We start from the raw sequence: 19,242 nt of genomic DNA on the forward strand, positions 1-19,242 counted from the left end.
GCAGCTAAACTAAGAGAGGATGTTTTCTAGTGTTTTGATATTATCTCCAGGTGGGATGTAGATAGAACAGATACAGATAGATTTAAAGTTATTACGTTTTAAAAAGCCGACTGTCATTTCGGAGTTGGCAAAGGTTGGGATGGGGTTTGTGTAAGGAGTAAGGGTGTGAGTGGAGGGGTAGATAATAGCTACTCCACCTCCTTTTCTCTGAAGTCTGTCATTGTGTAGGATGTGGTAGCCTGGAGGGAGGATCTCATTGTCTTTGGAGGGTTTAAGCCAGGTCTCAGAGATTGCAGTTATACCGGGGTGATTGTGAGAGAGCAGGCATGGAGGTTGGGAATTTTGTTTTTGAGGCTTTGTGCATTAAGGGTGGTGAGGTGGATGGATTTGGGTTTTTGGGGTTTGGAGGCTTGGTTTGTGAGATTTACATTAGGGTTAGATCCAGGGTCTGGGTGGATGTCACCTGCAAGTGAGAGTAAGATCTGGAGGAGGAGATGACTGAGGTAGTGTAAGGGGGATAGTGAAGTAGGGCTGAGAGGGGGGAGAGTTTTTTTTAGATGGAATGTAGAATAGGGAGGAGTGGGGGAGTATTGTGGGTTTGAACATAAGGGATGGGTTGGAAGAATAGAGTGCAGGGGAGATTTCTGAATATGTGTGGGTTGTGTATGGGAGTTGTGAGGAGTGTATGGGAGTTCTGAGGTTGTGCCTTGTGGGTTCTGGTATAGGTGTGTGTTAGTGAGGTGTGTAAGTTGGGTAAGGTGGGTGAGGGAGATTAGTAGTAAGGTTTGTATAATAGTTTGTGAGGAAAAGGTGGGCACTGTTGTTGTATCACTGATGTATCCAGCATGATCATAAGGTCTGTGAAAAACACACATTTCCCCAGAAGAAATCCCATTCAATAGATCACAAATAACTATTATAACCAGTTTAAGTGAATAGACACTATTTCAAATTGTGATGCAGCTCCAGGCCCAATTAGACGAATAAAACATACTCGCCTATCTGTAAGTCTAACTCTGCATAATAGACCTATATCCCCAATGTTAACTCAAAAAAAAAAACCATGAAACAGGGATTAATTATGACTATATTCATAAATAGAGTAACCCTAATAAGCCTACCTAAAATGGCAGTGCAACAAATATACAAAAGGATATAATATGCCTATGATATAAATGGGACCCCAAATAGTGGCCCTATAAAATCATAAATTTGTAGAAAAAAATGATGTTCAAATGTGTTGGTCCAACTGACTGCTAATAACAGACTTAAGTCCTGAACCCACATATGCATGGCAGACAAGAAAAATTGTCCTTGATGAAAGGTTATTATATAACCAAAACAACCATAAAAGGCCACCAGACCCAAAACTGTGTAACCTTCACAAATATATTGATATTAAATCAAAAAAAAAAAAAAAAAACAGGAACTGCAGTTCCAAAAAAAAATTGTCTAAACAAACCAAAAGTGCTAAATCATATATGTAGATGTATATATAACACACAAAAAAAACACCTGCTGTTAATGGAACCTTAAACAGATCCCAAACCATGAATCCACAGTGGCAAACCCCATGTAATTGAAACTGACCATACTAATATAAACAAAAACATGTGCAACCATTAATTCCTTGATGTTATCACATAAAATTCAAAGAAATAAAGAATTGTCCATACATATCCATCCGTAAGACACAAAAAATTTGAAAAACAAAAACATGAAAGTCTGATGTTGAAAAACTGAGCAAATGTCTGATAAAGCTCCTCAATATCTAGAATAAAGGGCAAAGTCCACCAACAGTCCGAGCCGCAGTTGGTCCCTTTGAAACCCTGAAGCTTGAAAGATCGTAAAAACGACCTCGTATAAAAAAAAAAAAAATGATTGAGCCCCAAAACAATGAATGAATGTACATATGAAAACACCAAATGGACCTTAAGTGCAGGATGTCGAAATCAGACAAAAACTACTGCAAATAAACTGAATAGTCGCCAAGCCAAAGTCAAATGACGAATGATTTAACTGCCTATAGCAGTAAGAAGGCCCAAAGTCATGTGGCATCCCCCAGAGTAAAAAAAAAAATACAGTACCTGATTAAACTCCTAAATCATAAACCCCAAAAATTGGACAGGAAAACAAGGGGAAATGCCACAGTGAATAAACAGTAATATGATAAACCGTCAGTTATGGCCAACAATAAACTACTAAGAAGCCAAAGCGAACCCAGAACCAAAATGGTGAAGCTCCAAAAAAAAAAGTCGACGTTCGTCGCTGCCGTTATCCACTCCCCCACAGAATGAAAATATGAATATGGAGCCCTTCCTGGAACAAGCCTGTTAACAAAATGAAGCTCCAAAAGAGGTTGACGTTCGTCGCTGCTGTTATCCACTCCCTCATAGAGTGGGGAAAAAAAATAAGCATGGAGCCCTTCATAAAGCAGGCCCAGTAACAAAGTACCTCGATCCACTATCAAAGGTCGACCTTCATCGCTACCCGATGTTCAAAAGATTATCATCAGTTATATTACACTGTGCTGTATTTCATTTACACTGTATGATACAGCACACTTACGTCAATGTTGTTTTTTCTCTCTCCATTGTGCAGGTCGTATGTGTCTATATTTTTAGAAGGTTAGTGCAGAGGTAGTAAGGGCTGCACTTGTTCAGAACTCGTAAGCACTAAATAAGTTACAATTACTACAGCACTCAACTTTCCTCACTTGTCTAGAGGAAAACAGGTTGTAGTACTTAATAAATAAGCACATATCCGGGCATGTCTAAGGGTCAGCTCCCGGTGTTTTCTCCTGCCTACCTGATGAATCTGGGCATCTTGGGGCAATGCAGCAGTTGCCTTGTACACAGACAACCGTCTCCTCCTACCACCCAACACTAGAACCTGTGAGAGATGCACTTATATAGTCAAACTGGAAACAAAACTCTCTTCACCCAAGACTGGACTAGACAGTCAAGAGGAGAGGGTAAACACTTGCACGACACCGCACTCATCACATAGTCCCTCAAAACCTACACCACCAAAACACACACACAGAAACACAAAACACACACCTACATTCGTGGAGGCTGTCAATAAAAATCTGCCCAAGCAACAGGGACCTCCAAAGCAGAAACACAAGCAACCTCCACTCCCCAACACAACCCAAATGGCACATAGTCCACAAACTCGGTGTGCTACTCAACCACAGCCCATAAGGCATAACAACGTACCCAACATTCTAGTCACAGGTGAGACTATAGTCAGGCACACTGATGTTCCACTCACCAGGCTAAACAAGAAAGTTACTGTCAGCTGCCTGTCGGGTGCCAGGATCCACCACATAACGCATGCACTCAGGTCAGTCCACAACAAGTACAAATATGATTCTGTCATTGTCCATGTTGGTGTGAATGACCGGAGACATACCTCCCTGGACTACAAAAAAAGAGACATGAAGGAGCTGTCTGATCTTGTAGCCCAGTCAGGTATGACCCTGAGTGTAGCATCCTGCCATCACCCAGAATGATACCACAGTACAAGGACTAAATGATTGACTTCAACAATTGACTAAGCTACTGGTGTCATTCTAAGGGGATCCAGTATCTGTCTGCCTTGGATGACATGATCGACAGACCACAATGCTTTGCCAGAGATGGCCTGCACCTGTCGCCCTTGGGATTCTGGATACTGGCTAAGGCTTGCCACCCCTATAGGGCCTTTTTTAGGCAATGTTCAAATGACAAACTCACTACCATAACAGGTACAAGCAAGCAAAATCTGAGGGGAATGCTACTCAATGCTAGAAGTCTAAACCTCAAAATGCACTCTCTCGAGGCACTCCTTAAAAATGGAGAACATCGACATCTGTGCAGCGACAGAGACCTGGTTCAAAGCTCCAGAGAGCACCCCTGCATTACCAGGCTATAATTCATACCACACCTTTCGGCCACCTAACCAGGACCGAAACACTAAAGGCGGAGGCGTGTCCATATTCATTAAGGATATCCACACCTCCAGGCTAGTTGCCCAGCATAATGCATCCGAGATTATCCATGTGCAACTAACTCTGGGCAAGACCGTAGTCCAAATTGTAGCTTGCTACAGATCCCTCACCATGCCCCAGGATTCCCACTCCTCATTTCATGATACACTGGAAAATATTAGGGTACAACCTAACACTCTAATAATGGGTGATTTCAACTACCCCACCATTAACTGTGAAAACTATTCCTGTACCAACTCTTTTGCTCAACGTTTTCTGGAATTCATAAATTCCAGTGCCGTGGATCAACTTATCCACACCCCCACCAGTGGCAGCAATATCCTAGACCTGGTTATTACCAACATGGGAAACCGGTGTTCCACACTAGAGGCCAATTCCTCATTGGTCAGATCCGACCACAAGGTAATCACCCTAGACATCCACATCCTGCCCCCACCCTCCATTAGGAAAACCACCGTAAAAATTTTCTCCAAAGCCAACTTCACGCTTCTTAAGACAGAAGTAGCAAACTTCACGACACCCATGCAGACGACAGTAGACTTACCACTGCTGAATCCTACACAAATACACTTTATAAGCACTTACACGAGTGCATGGATCGTGCAATCCCTAACAGAACCAAAATGCTATCCTCCAAAAAAAGGAAGCCAATGTGGTGGTCCCCTGCCATAAACAAACTCTACAACAGAAGAAAGAAACTGTTGCAAAAAAGAGTAAAATCCCATGATTGGAGGAACTCCCTGGTCAGCCTCAGTAAAAAGCTGAGATCCCTCACAAAATCCTCCAAAGCTAGTTACGAAAAATAAATCGCCACTGATTCTAATGACAACTACAAAGCATTCTATAGTTATGTCAAGAATCTCATTGGCAACACTCAGATCTGCTCTGAGTTACAGCAAAATGGCACTAAATATACGGAACCGACTGATATTGCCAACATCCTGGCAGATAGGTTCAGTGCTAGCTTTACCCCCCTCTCACCCCCTAAAGGGCCCATCTCTATACCGGAAGAATGCAAAGTTCCTATAATCACGGCTGCACAGGTAATAACCACACTCTCCAAAGCCAAGAACACAGCATCCATGGGGCTTGACAACACCCCAGGCTGCGTTCTACACGAACTACAGAACGAAAAGGCACCCCACGTAAGTACCATGTTCAATCATAGCCTCACCTCAGGCTTTGTGCCCACTGAATGGCGCACAGCAATGGTTATCCCACTCCACAAAGGGGGAGCCACCATGGACCCCGGGAACTATTGCCCCATTAGCCTGACGAGCCTGGTCTGCAAGGCTATGGAATGTATCATCATGGAACTTATAAACAATGACACTGACAATCTCCAAATTCTGGACCCCACCCAGTTTAGGTTTGTATAAGGCAGATCATGTCTCCCAAACCTGATAGACTTCTTTGAAGTGGTCACCAAAGCCGTAGATGAGGGTAAGGTGGTTCACACAGCCTATCTAGATCTCGCCAAGGCTTTCGACACCTTCCCCCACTCTGGAATTATAGATAAACTCACTAAACTAGATATAAATCTCTATGCCACAAGATGGGTTGCCAACTGGCTCACTGACAGAACCCAGACTGCGAAAGTAGCAGACTCCAAATCCGTCTTCAGACCAGTGACTAGTGGAGTACCACAGGGTTCAGTCCTGGGTCGTCTCTTGTTTGGTATCTACTTCTCAGAAGTACAGGCTAACACAGAAGGTCTTTGGCTAACGAAGTTCGCAGATTACTGCAAACTAGGAGCCATAATCGAAACTCCTAACGATGTGGACAACCTACAAAAGGGCCTCACTGAGACAGATGCCTGGTGTCAAAGCCATGCCCTCAAGCTCAATGCCAAAATGTGCATTGTCATCCCTTTTGGTAAAAACTCTGTACCCATGAACTACCACATAGGCGGTAGTCTGCTTAACACCAAAAGTGTGATAAGAGACCTTGGGACACAGGTGGACAGTAGTCTCTCCTTTGATAATCACATCACCACAGTAGTCAGGAAATCCTACGTGGCACACCTCATCACAAAAGGTTTCTCATCCAGGAAAAAAGAGGTCATTGTTCCTCTCTACTCGTCACTCATTAGACCCATTGTAGAGTACAACGCCCCTTTTGGTATGTACCTCACAAGACATCTACAACAACTAGAAAGGCACAGAAATACCTCACAAAGAGGATTACTAGCCTCAAGCAGATGCCTTACGCAGACCGTCTCAAAAACTCCAGCTTTACTCTGTCGTATAGCAGCTACTCAGAGGCGATCTTTGCCTAACATTCAAAGCTATGTCAAACCCAGAGCTGTTGGACATGCTGCACTTAAAGAAATCCCAATCCCTCCGAGCTACACGCTCTAAGGACTAAACGTTGTCACCACAATAAACAGAACATGCTGGAGGGATAGATTCCTGTCCCAGAGACTTCCCATACACTGGAACAAACTACCTATGTATATCAAACAAAGCTCCTCATTAGCACTCTTCAAGAAAAATCTTGATGATTGGATGGGAGATAGGAAATTCACCCTGGGGATCACTTCTGTGGCCCTGCTCGACAGGGGCACAGGAAAATTATTTTCTTGGGTGGCGAAAGCCAGGGTACCTTTTTGGCTAGGCTTATATAGCCCTAGGGTCAATAGCCTAGTACCTGCCTATGAAGCTATGCTATGTTGATGAGAAGAGAAAAGGGCAGAACATGTCATATCTGTAGTAGCTTTTAGGTTACTAACCTGAATGCTTTAATAAATTCTTTTAAATCCTTGATCATTGTACATTTAAAAAACAATGCTCCTTTAGGGGTGGTTTACAAAAATCCCATGAGGCCTTCATTAAGGGATGTTTGTAAGTGTCCATTTGCTGTGTGTTTTTTGATGAGTTTATTTAAGTACTGCAAGGCTGATACTACTAACCTTTTAGCACCTGTAGCAATGACCATAATGGAGTAATTGTAAGCAGATAGAAAGGCATGTTCTAGAGTAAGGTGCAAAAACACTGAAGCTGTAGTGGGTATGGTTAATTGGTCATTGGATTAGATAGTGAAAACTGGAGATTAGTTTGTTTTCCTGAAGTAAGAGTGAAATGTTAAGTCAAAACTTCACTATATGGTATTTTAGAATGACTGTTTTGAAAATGCATAGGCTCCACAGGGAAACATTTTCTATATGGTACCTTGTGCTAGTTGATTTCAACAGTGCATACATAATTTGAGTGGACTTGCTATTGTAAAATGAATGAATTGATGCTGGTTGACACATGCAGTTGTGAAAGTTTTGCCTTTAAGTCTGCACTTATGAAATGCTTATATTTCTCTCACTATTCTAATTAAAGGAAAGGAAGAGAAAAGGAAACTGAAGGAAAAAAAGTTATTGAAAAAACTAGAAAAGAATCAGTTGCAAGAGGAACAAATGAAAAAAGTACCAGCAGAGCAAACAAAGAAGGATCAAGGTAATTCTTGTTAACTGCACAGTTTTGTGGATGTGTGTCTTTAAAAATGGGTTATCAAATTCTTTGCTGAGGGTGCCTGTAATCTTGAGAAGTTTTAAGTATGAAAGGTGTAGAAAAGCCAGTTAATAAACAAAAAAGAAAGATCAGCATTACAGGTTTCAAAGTGACTGAGTGAATTTTAAAGCCTCGCCAGCCTTATATGCAAAGCTGTGGAACGTATCATAGCAGAAGTCATTTATGCAGACATAGGCAACCTAGCTAGTCTAGATTCTAATTAGTTTGGTTTTGTGAAGGACAGGTCCTGTCTCCTGAACCTAATAAGCGTCTTTGAAAAGGCTTCGGGGTCTATGGACAATGATCATTCTTTGAGCACTGCTTATCTTGACCTAGCCAAGGCTTTTGGCACTACCCCCTATGATGGTGTTATTGAAAAATTAGAAAAGCCTAATGTAAATCCCTACATTGTCCTCTGGATTGCAAACTGGCTATCCAATAGATCTCAAGTTGTGGAAGTTGCTGGTTCCCTTTCTGAATGTAAAATTGTATCTAGTGGGGTGCCACAGGGATCAGTTTTAGGCCCTCTCTCATTTTGGCGTTTATTTTGCAGACATCCAAGCCGTTATCGCAAAAGTGTGATCGACCAAGTTTGCTGATGACCGCAAATTGGGCACTGTTACCCGCTTATCCACTAATACAAAACTGCTCCAGCATGGGCTGGAATATGCACATGCATGCTAAAGAAAAAAAAGTGCAGCATAATAGCATTTGGCAGAAATGAAATTCTCCTCCTCAGACAGACACAGTCATAAAAGACCTAGGTACTTATGTTGATAACTCTCTCTCCTTCAGTAATCATGTCTCCACCATAGTTAGGAAGTCATTCTATCTGGCCCTGTTGTTGTCAAAGGGATTATTTTGAAAAGACCCAAAGATGTTATCCTATCACTGTACTCTTCCAATATCAGACACATTATTGAATACAATTCCACCTTTGTTATGTACAAATCAAAGTGCATCTGTCAGTTGCAAAAGACCCCAAAGCTCTAACCAAAAAAAATAAAGGTATTAAATCTTTCAACTACCCCAGCAGATTAGCACGACTCTCCTTATACTCTGTTGTCTATAGGTTGCTGTGAGGAAACCTGTGTCTTGTTTTTTGAGCCATGAAAGAGACAGTCCTATTAACCTCCTGTTTCTTTGCAAAACCAATGGCTCCACAAATACCTGCACTAGGGATCTAAATCTACACCAAAAAATAAACAAGGCTTACAGGAGAGAGAGGTTCCTAACTCAACATGTTCCTTGCCTATAGAATAAGGTAGCACTACAGGCCAAAAAAGTACTACTTTTTCTACCTTTAAGGCTAGTCTTGATGACTGGATGAGTAGAGACAAATTTACACCAGGGTTGTCATGCACACCCTTCTCATTTATGGCTAGGCATTGTATGGTCTTCATTATTGCTTGTTTAGTATGTTCCTATAAAAGCTGTTCTTGTTTTCAAGTTTGTTGTATCAATATATTTGTAGTACTTTCAGTAAGAAAAGGATTTTAAATTGTTTAGATTTGGAAAATCCTCTATTAGCTTTTTACAAGTCATCTTGTCAAAGATACCATTTTCAGGATTGGCTCTTTCATGCACAAGATTAATCTTCATTAGCTGAAATACCATGGTTTTGGACTACTGTGAGTCAACTTTACCAGAGTGTATTCATGTGCATCAGTGGTCAGAGGTAAATATGAAAATGCACGCTGAATCCCTTCTTCTAAGGAAAGAGTTGCTGAACCTGTGTGACAGAGGAAAAAAAAAGACATGGGAATTTTTTTTCAAGAACTTATTTAGGACTATGTGTTTCTTTGATTCTCATTTGCTGTATGTACTCTTATATTAAAGGCAAGTTGATTATTGTTTTCAGGTCGTCTCTACACAGTTAGTCTGGCTTTGCCAGGTTCCGTACTGGACAATGCTCAGTCACCAGAGCTCCGGACTTACTTGGCAGGACAGATTGCTCGAGCTTGCTGTATTTTCTGCATAGATGAAATTGTGGTGTTTGATGAACAAGGAGAAGACCCAAAGTAAGTGAACAGTTATATGTGCAATTTCTTAATCTTTGCATGACATTTGTGTATTGAACCTTTACATACTTAAAATCCTTAGTTGTTCAACGTGCTGCTTAGGCATAGGTCAATATGGCCTGACAGTCTAAGCTGATTTCCAGAGGCACAAATCCTAGTGCTCATATAGGTATGTAACTGATTATCCAATGTTGTCTATTTCATCTGATACATCCCATGGGTTGTCTGATCTGACTGGATCTGACTTCTGCACCAACTGTGAAGCTTCTTCTGTTCCAGGGCTCTGACACTTCCCCTACCTACAATTCCCTATACTCCACCCTAGTACCTCAGATCTCGTTTGCCACCAAAGCCTTCAGATGTGTTCTTGAGGACTCATCTCTTGGCATGTGTTATTTTTGGATTTCAGCCTTTTCCTCCTTCCCTACTGTGTGCTTTACACTCTGTTATTTTATTAGAGTGTGTCTCATTGATAGGACTTAGGTTCACACTTTAGTTATATAGTTAGAACTGGTAGTTGCTGTAGCGTGGCAGGCTAGTATTAATGTTTTGGATATATAGTAAATTAGCCATATAGTTTGATAAGCGTTGAGTGTTATTGCTTGACTAATGGTTCTTAATACGTTTGTTGTAGTGGTGATGTCCTTCCATATCACAGTTGCAGTATTCTTTACATAAGAGATCTCCTGCCAAAGATAGCCTAATGTCTGGCCAGTATACCAAAGCCTTTAGGTCTTAAAGGCACCATACATCACACTTATGCTCTCTCTGTAAGACGTAGGGCATAAATGTGACTTATGGAGACAAACATTCAGAACTTCTTTGCCGCCAGTCCAAATGCCATTATCAAATGAAAGTCTTGATACCCTACTGCTGTGCTGGTTACCAAGCCACTTTCAGATAAGTGCCCCATTGGGGCTTCTTCTCTCCTTTTTTAAAATTTTGTCTTTTATTTATGTTCATGTCATCCTGGAAAGGAAAATGTCAGAGCGGGTTACAGATTCCCCATAAAGACCGCCACGACCAGTGTTTTGTGATTGTGCACTAACCATGACCATGTGCAGTGCTCTGTCAGTTGTTTGTCCCTAAGACCCTATGTAGTCCTTTATCCCCCTTGTCCATATACCTTGAGAACCAACAACTTAAGTTTTTGGCTCAAGGTGCTATGGTGGAATCCTCCCATATTGAGAGCCATCCATGAACCAAGAAAGCCAAAAAGATTAGGCCTGTTTTGGTTGCTGTGCAGCCTCCCCGTACATCTCTCTAGAAGCTAGTGAAAGCCCTGAAGACCATTTGGTGCTTGCCTCAGATTCCACTGCCATGACCTCATCGGAGGCGTGCATAGATATGAACTCTTGCATGTCTTTGGAGGCTTTTCCAATGGCTGCTTTGATCACTGAGGGGAACCTTAACTGATTATTTCTAAGGGACTGAGGGGGATTTCTCAGATTTTCGTGAGGGAGGAGATCCCTACTACCATTATTGAATCTCACCAAGAGCCTGAACCTCCAAGGGTACTTAGGGCAGATGGCCCTTTTCAAAAAAAAGCTGAAAACTTAACATATTCCCCTGTTGCTAAATATCCCCAGCATGAATGGCAAAATTTTACTTAGGATCCATTCAGTGCTTTAACGGCCTGGAAGCCTCCTCAAGGGATGTCAGTCCGTGCTCCTCCCTGGCCTTCCACCCCTGTTAAGAGGCCTAGAGAAGTGAATTCCTCAGATAGGGACTAAGATTATGGGGACTGTGACGTCCCCACTCTGCACCAGTAATCAAGGAGCCTCAATCCTCACCACTGACACTGGAGAGGGACGTTCACTTGGCATAAAAATAGATACTCTCAGTATTTCTAGATGCAGACCTGTCTACATCAAGCACAACTTCCCTTAAGAGTACACAAGGAACAAACTCAGCCCTGGGTCTGAGTTTCTCTGTCTCCCTCCAGGTCCCCAGTAAGACTCCCCACTGGCACAGCTGTAGGGTTAAGTCCATCGCCGAGTGCCCAAGCCAAGTCAGTATCCTCTCTGTGAAACCAGTGCTTCGTGTTTTTGCTCCAAGTAGCTTACACACACACACACACACACACACACACACACACACACCTGGGAAAGTTTGGCACAGATTACCCACTTTATCAACTTTGCCCAGACTATAGTAGATTCACTACCACCAGTCAGTTACTACAAGGCTGTTAAAGGGATATCCAGTTATACTGAGTGAAATTAATATTAATACACATGATAATGTTGACCAAACAGCCAGGCTTCAGGAATGGCCACAGTTATCACCAAATAAATATCATATACTCTCAAAGCTTAAATATTTTTAAAAAGGACCAGCCACAATGAAAAGTTTAAATATATTTAATAATAAAAGACCAAGAAAATACTACTTCTTCTTCTTTCGGCTTTTTCCCGGTTAGGGGTCGCCACAGTGGATCACCTGTCCGCTCATGATTGGCAGTGGAGTTTTACAGTGTCAAGTTGCCAGCCCGGCACCCAACCTTCCAAAGAAGGCACACACATGCACACACTCACACTTAGGGCCAATTTAGAGTGTCCAATCCACCTACAGCATGTCTTTGTGATGTGGGAGGAAACCGGAGCACCCGGAGGAAACCCACGCGGCCACAAGGAGGATATGCAGACTCCGCACAGAAGGCACCCCAGCCGAGGATCGAACCGGAGAACCTCTTGCTGTGAGGCGGCAACGCTAACCGCTGTGGCCGCCCATGAAAGACCAAGAAAATACTAAATATCTATTTTGCATAGTTACAGAAAAACAATACTTAACTATTCTCACTGTATTTTCCTGACTGATCTAAAAAGTACTAGTCCCTGGTCACTTACTAGCGTAAGGCAAGATGAAGTGGGTGAGTGGTCTTCCTCCTTTTCAGGTTCCAAGAACAGACTGTTCGTGAGACTTCAGTTTCCTCTAATATTAAAACATTATATTTCTGTACAGCTTGACATTACATACATTTGGTCATCTGATTTCTGGTTCCCATGCAACCCCCATTGCTAGAAGCTGCCAGAATTTAGCACCTATGTGTAAACCATACACACGGATGAGTTTTACTCAGATCTGCTCCTGCTCCTAGAAGTTATAAGACAATTTCAAGCCTCTACCCTACTAGAATAGCAATTAGCTCCCTGTTAGAGACAATAAAGAAGGCTTCCTAATACTTGGTTTCCCAGACATTTTGTCTCTGGCTGCAACCAGAGCTGTAAGATACAGTTTTTTTAGCCTAATTTACTTTCAGCTATTTTTTATAGTGTGCTGCAGCCAGATTGTGATTAACCTCTTCTCTTCCAGTATCCTCTGTTAAAGCATATACATTTAATCCAGTTACAATAATACATGTATGTTTCTTTTCTTTCCACCAGGGCACACTGCTGACACATTTCAACACAAGCAACTCTACAAATACATTTTTAAACGTAAACCTCTGCACAAATCAGTTTGATAAACAAATGACATATAGTTCTTTACTAAATTCCAACCAGCTGTGCTGGCATATGTTACACATCCACTGCCCTACTTTTCCTAGCATGGCTGGCAGTACCTCCTTTTGTCACAGGGAGGAATACCTTGCTTATTCTCAAATTCCTTCCTTTCTAGACTATGGTTCAGAGGAAGAGTATTCCTTGAGTCCAAACTCCTACTTGGAAGAGTTATACTTTTGGGATACTATTACCTGTATGATGGAGTATTTTAAGTGGGATTGCTGCCAGGTCTCTGACATCCAAAAGAGGTATTATGAGCTTCTACAAATGGAGTCTCCCAAGACATCTGCTGTTCCACCCGTTTTGGCAGCCCTTTTGGACACCGTTTTTGCTGCCTCTGTACCTGCTATTCTCCGCCTCTAACTCCAAGAATCCTGACAGGTCCTACAAGGTGCCTGAGGATTGCATATTTTTATACAAGTGCCCTTCTGCTGATCCTTCATTGGTTTCAGTTTCCACTGATAAAACTTCTAAGCTGTTGCCACTTCTAAGCTGTTGCCATCTACTAAGTTCCTTCCTTTAGATAAGGAAAGTTGCACTATGGAAAGGTTGGATAAGAACGTCTATACTGCTGTCAGTTGGTCTTTACAGGCCATTAATTTCCAGACCAACATGACCAGGTATGTTCTGGGTCTTCTTTCCCAGGTAGCTAAGGTGCTGTCTGACCTTCCTGATTCTGATGGGGAGACTTCTTCTCTTTCCCTGCTTGGGTCCACTTCCCAAGTTGCCAACCTCTCTATAAAATGCAATTATGATGCAGCTGTTGTCTCTTCCAGGGCTGCTGCCTTTGGTTTTGTGATGAGGCATTATCCTTTGCTATGTCTTTAGGTTTTACATGATGGTATTAAAGCCAAGCTTTTGGATATCACTCTGGATAGCAAAAAACTTTTTGGGGTAGCTGCTGCTGACATATTTGAGTCCTTCCAGGATAACAATAAGGCCTTGCAGGATATTTTTGTCTCTCCTATTCCCCTAATTCCAGAGGAATAACCCTTCTAAGTCTGCCTTTGTTATTAAGCAGTCTTACCCTCCTCCTAAAGACCAGAAGGGATCTAGGTGCATTCCTCCTGGTATGTCCACTCAGACTCCTTCTCAGAAGTCTTCTTTTCTGGACATGCCTATCTCCATTTGATGTTTGGCCTTCCCTTCCCCTCAGCTTGGTACCCTTGTCTCTCTGCCTTTTTCTATTTCTTCCAAATTGGCTTTGGATGACCTCCGACTCTGTTATTCTTCAGGGGTATTTTATGGTTTGGAAATCCTTTCCCCCTTTTCAGGCATTATCATCCTCATTTAGAACAGCTTCCTCATTTCCCAGAGTTTCCGCAATCCCATTTGAATCAGGGCACCATTCAATTCATTCCATCCACACAGGTGAGAAAGGGGTTTTACTGCAGAATGTTTTTGGTTCCTCGGAAGGAAGGTACTTGGAGACCAGTAGTGGATCTTTCTCTGCTAAACACCTTTCTCAAGGCTCCTTCTTTCTGGATATTGTCTTTTCAGACCTTGATGTTCTTCATGTTTCACTGTTGCAGTCATTACATTTGGGTAATCTGCTGGCAGGTTGCCCTCACTCAGCCTGAATTCCCAAGTCTTGGGTCCTGCATCAGTTGCTTTCTCCTCTTCCATGACATCAGGGGTATAAAACATGCAGCCGACGCCATTTTCTTTAGTCTTTCTTGCCACGCGGTGCTCGAAGCAGAAGCATTTCGCAAGTGCTGGTCGGCTGACTCCTGAAATATTCAAGTTTGAGTTTTAGAACCGAAGTCTTCACTAAAGAAAGTACCCCGTTGGAGAAACTTTTTTCTTGCTCCATACTGATGTCAGAAAAGTTAATAATTGTATTACTTGTGGGAAGCAAATACCTCATAAGGATTTCCATTTATACTGTATTCCTTGCCTAGGCCCTGTTCACAACGTGCCTGACTGTCGGTTTTGTGCTAGATTTAACCAACGCACTATTAAGCGTCGGTATATTTTTGCCTCAAAGTATTTTAGAAACAGATTTAACTACCCAGAAATGTCGTCGGATAGCAATCCAACTACCGGAGTACATAAAAAACGCAAGGAAGAGGACAGAGAGAGACAGGTGAGGTCCAAAACCGACGATGAAGCTTCTCCTAAGCCAGTCGCCTGTTCTCAGTGAGGACCTTTCGCAGCCCCTGATACCCGCTACTTTAGAGTCGCAGGCCTCTACTGACACCCATGTGGAGTCCGGCATGCCGCGAGATACTCAAAGTATTGGACCCATGGATGTATCTCCCTTGGATGGGTCCGGAGCCGCTGAGCAGGCAACGGCTTCTGAGGGGGTTTTCAGGCCTCAATATTTGTATATCAAACCGACGACAGCTGCAAAACCAAAGACAAAAGCAACTTCTAAAACTAAAAAACTGACGCATGAGCCGCATGCACAGGCCTCTATGCCTAAAAAACAAATGATTAAAATGGCTGAAGACCTTATTACCTTGATCAGGGGCTCCCGTCCCCCTCCAGATAAGAGGCCTAGACAAGACACTGATTATGAATCTTCAGATCAGGTTTCTATTTCTTCTGATTTCTCTTCTGATCAGGAATTATCTATACCTCCCTATGAGGATTCTGATGCAGAGGAGTCTATACGATCTGCATCACCTCCTGAGGATTATTCATTTGGAGAAACCTTGCATACTTTGAGGGAACATTTTATTTTCGCTGGGAGAGTCAAAATTTCTCAGAATCAAAAAAGAGGCTCAGGGATTTCCTTCTTCTCCCTCAGCACAGGCCTGTAGCCATTCCCCCTGTTTTAGACATTGTGGATGATGTGTTTTCGGAGTCAAGCTTGACCCCTGACTCCTTACCTCCGGCTCCCAGTAAGCCTGACAGATATTAACAGGGTCCCTGACTCACATCAATTTATATTTAGATAGCCTGCTGCTGATCCTGAAACTATTTCACAGGGTCCAAAGGGAGTTAAGGCCTCAACAGCAAAAGATCGTACCCCCTCTGACAGAGATTCAAGGGCACTGAACAGATGGGGAAAAAAGGTTTATACATCTGCAACCTTGGCAATCGGGGCCTTAAGCTCTCAATTTCATATGCTTAAGTATCAACAACATGTTATGGGATTGCTGAAACAGAAAATGATGTTGATTTCTGAATGTGTAGAAAATAAAGAATTGCCGGAATTATTGCATGCAGCTGAACAGGTTGGAAAGCATACTTTGCAATGTGGTTTTGACTCCTTAGAGGCCTGCTGCAGGGCCACAGTTACTGGCTCTGTGCTTAGGAGGCATGCCTGGCTAAAGGAACAAAGTTTGCCTGATCATGTTAAAGCTAAATTGCTAGATGCACCTTTACAGCATGATACTCTGTTTGGTATTAAGGCAGAAGAGGTTTTAAAGAAAATGGAAGACAAAGCTAAGTCTATGCAAACTGTAAAAGACTTCTTACAAGTGCAGCCGCCAAGATTCAGTAGACACTGGCCTACAAAAATTGGTCCTTTCCTGTGTCAGACAGAGCTCAAAGGGGAAAATCCAGATGCCCTAAGGGTTCCAGATAACCAGGCGCAAGATTCATACAGGTCAAAGCAATGGGGCGCTTCTACCTCCAAATCTGGAGGAGATAAAGCGCAATCCTACAGAAAACAGTCCCAATGACTTCCCTCTGCCAACACCAAGCACTTATATTTTGGCAGCACCCTTAGAGGGAAAATTAGCACTTTTTGCTCAAAATTGGCAGTTAATAACCCAGGACAAGTGGGTACTAAATATAGTATCACAGGGATACAGATTCCATTTCCACACTCTACCAATGGCAAACAGTTGGCCAGATCTGCGAAAAAATCAATGGGCAGAGGCACAGAAACAGGTTACGTCCCTCATGGATATGGGGGCCATTCAGCCAGTACCAGAACAGGAAAAAGGACAAGGTTTTTACTCAAGACTGTTCTTGGTACCCAGAAAGGACAAGGCCCGGCGGCCAATACTGGATTTATCGATTCTGAACACATACCTGGACATTCCAAAATTCAAAATGCTGACTTTGCAGCAGCTTCTGCCCATGCTGGGCAAGAATGCTTGGCTGGTGACATTAGACCTAAAAGAGGCATACCTGCATGTCCCAATAAGACAATAGTGCAGAAGATACCTCGGACTCAAGGCTGGCTTAATGCATTACCAATTCTTTGCATTGCCCTTTGGCTTATCTACTGCACCCAGGGTCTTTACAAAGTGCCTGGCACCAGTAATTGCATTTTGCAGACAAAGAAGTATACAAATATATCCTTATTTGGACGACTGTCTCATTCAAGCAGAGAACAAGGACATTCTTCTTCAACACCTGGCATTTGTGAAAAGGCTTCTAACATGCCTAGGGTACACAGTAAACGAAAAGAAATCTCACAACTGGTACCCTCTCAAAAGATAACATTCCTGGGTACAAGCTTGAATACAACTGCCCAGATGGCTTACCTCACGCCAAACTAGCAAAGGCAACTGACTACTTACTTCAAACTGATGGCAACAAAACCCAGTTATCTACAAGACACATTCTGCAGGCTTTGGGCTTCATGGCATCCTGCATACTACTGATTCCATATGCAAGACTGCATATGAGGAAACTTCAGTGGTACCTAAAAAGTTTATGGAGTCAACATTCTTACAGTCTGGAAACAATGATTCCTCTCATTCCCTGCCTACAACAGGAGTTTCTGTGGTGGGCAAAGGCATGTCACCAAAACATGGGACGGGCCTTCACTCTACCCCACTGCCAGCCAAACCTTAAACAACAGATGCATCAGATTATGCCTGGGGGGCCCACATGGCAGGAAGATGCATTCAGGGCATATGGACCCCAAAACAAATGCATCTACATAAACAAGCAAGGGGGCACACACTCATACTCCCTTTGCAGACTAGCCATGGCACTGTGGGACACAGCTTTGACTTACCAAATACATCTTCAAGCTCAATTCCTGCCAGGAAAGCAAAATAATCTGGCAGATTTAAGCAGAAACCTTATGGATCCTCACGAGTGGAAACTAAATCCACAAGTCTTCAGCATGATAAAGAAATGGGGAGCCCAGACATAGATCTATTTGCCTCTCCTCAAAATTATCAGTTGAAAAGATTTTGCACAAGGACTTATCATAGACAAGCATAGAAAGTGGACACACTATCCTTCAGTTGGAAAAACCTATCAGTTTACACCTTTCCTCCTCTGCCTTTTCTTCCCAAGGTCCTCCTAAAAGTCAGACAAGAGAAACCAAAGATGATACTAATTGCCCCGAACTGGCCCCGCCAATACTGGTACCCAATCCTAAGGAACTTGAGGTAAGGTCCAAGCTGGGTATTGAGACAAAAGACCTCAACTACTGCCCCAGCAAAACAATCAGATCCTGCACAATCAACTCGAGACACTGAACCTGGCAGTATGGCTGATCGTGTAGTTATACAAACATCACCTCTCAGTAAAGCTGTGATGGATGTCATTTTGGAAGCCAGAAGGCCTAGTACTAGAAACTGTTATGCTGATGAATGGAAGAGGTTCTGTGCTTGGAATCAAGCACAAGGAACTGATACAGCAGAACCAAATATTCCTCAGATATTACAATACTTGACTGAGATTCTTGACAAAGGCCTATATTTCTCATCAATTAAAATCCATGCCTCTGCCATTTCGACTCATTACAATACAGAGCCACCAATCTTTTCTCATCCTTTACTAAAGCAGTATCTTAGAGAAGCCAAAAATTTAAGGCCTCCTAGAAGATCACCATTACCTGCATGGGACCTCAATTATGTGTTGGAAAAGCTTACCCTGCCTCCATTTGAACCAGCTGCTACCGCTGATGTAAAGTTCTTATAGAAAACAGCTCTGCTACTAGCAATTACTTCGGCAAGAAGAGTTTCAGAGCTACAGGCCCTCATGGCTGTAGAGCCTTTTATCATATTTTACCCAGAAAGGGTGTCTGAGGACAAATCCTACATTTATGCCTAAGGTGGTTTCCAGTGTGGCTCTTAACCAAACAATTCATCTGCCAACCTTTCATCCAAATCCGCAGAACAAGAGGGAGAGAATTCTGCATTCTTTGGACGTACACAGACAGCTAAGATTGTACTTGAGCAGGACAAAAGCTCTAAGAAAAACTAAGCAATTACTTGTGACATATGCTGCAGGATCAGAAGGAAAGGCTATTTCAAAGCAGACAATTTCAAAGTGGATAAGCCACTGCATCCGTTTCTGCT

The 19,242-nt window shown here is 42.6% G+C and overlaps 1 protein-coding gene across 1 annotated transcript in view; it reads left to right on the top strand.

Moving 5' to 3' along the window:
- Positions 1-2,003: 2,003 nt before the first annotated feature.
- Positions 2,004-19,242, top strand: part of SPOUT1 (SPOUT domain containing methyltransferase 1) — a 742,081-nt gene continuing 724,842 nt past the window's right edge. The window contains exons 1-3 of the mRNA XM_044058122.1: positions 2,004-2,031; positions 7,324-7,440; positions 9,356-9,515. Coding sequence (XP_043914057.1) covers positions 2,004-2,031; positions 7,324-7,440; positions 9,356-9,515 — 305 coding nt within the window. The remainder of the gene's footprint in view (positions 2,032-7,323; positions 7,441-9,355; positions 9,516-19,242) is intronic.

This window comes from Protopterus annectens, chromosome 16.part0 (genome assembly GCF_019279795.1).
Source record: "Protopterus annectens isolate FY-2018-M chromosome 16.part0, PAN1.0, whole genome shotgun sequence".
Taxonomy (NCBI): Eukaryota; Metazoa; Chordata; order Ceratodontiformes; family Protopteridae; genus Protopterus; species Protopterus annectens.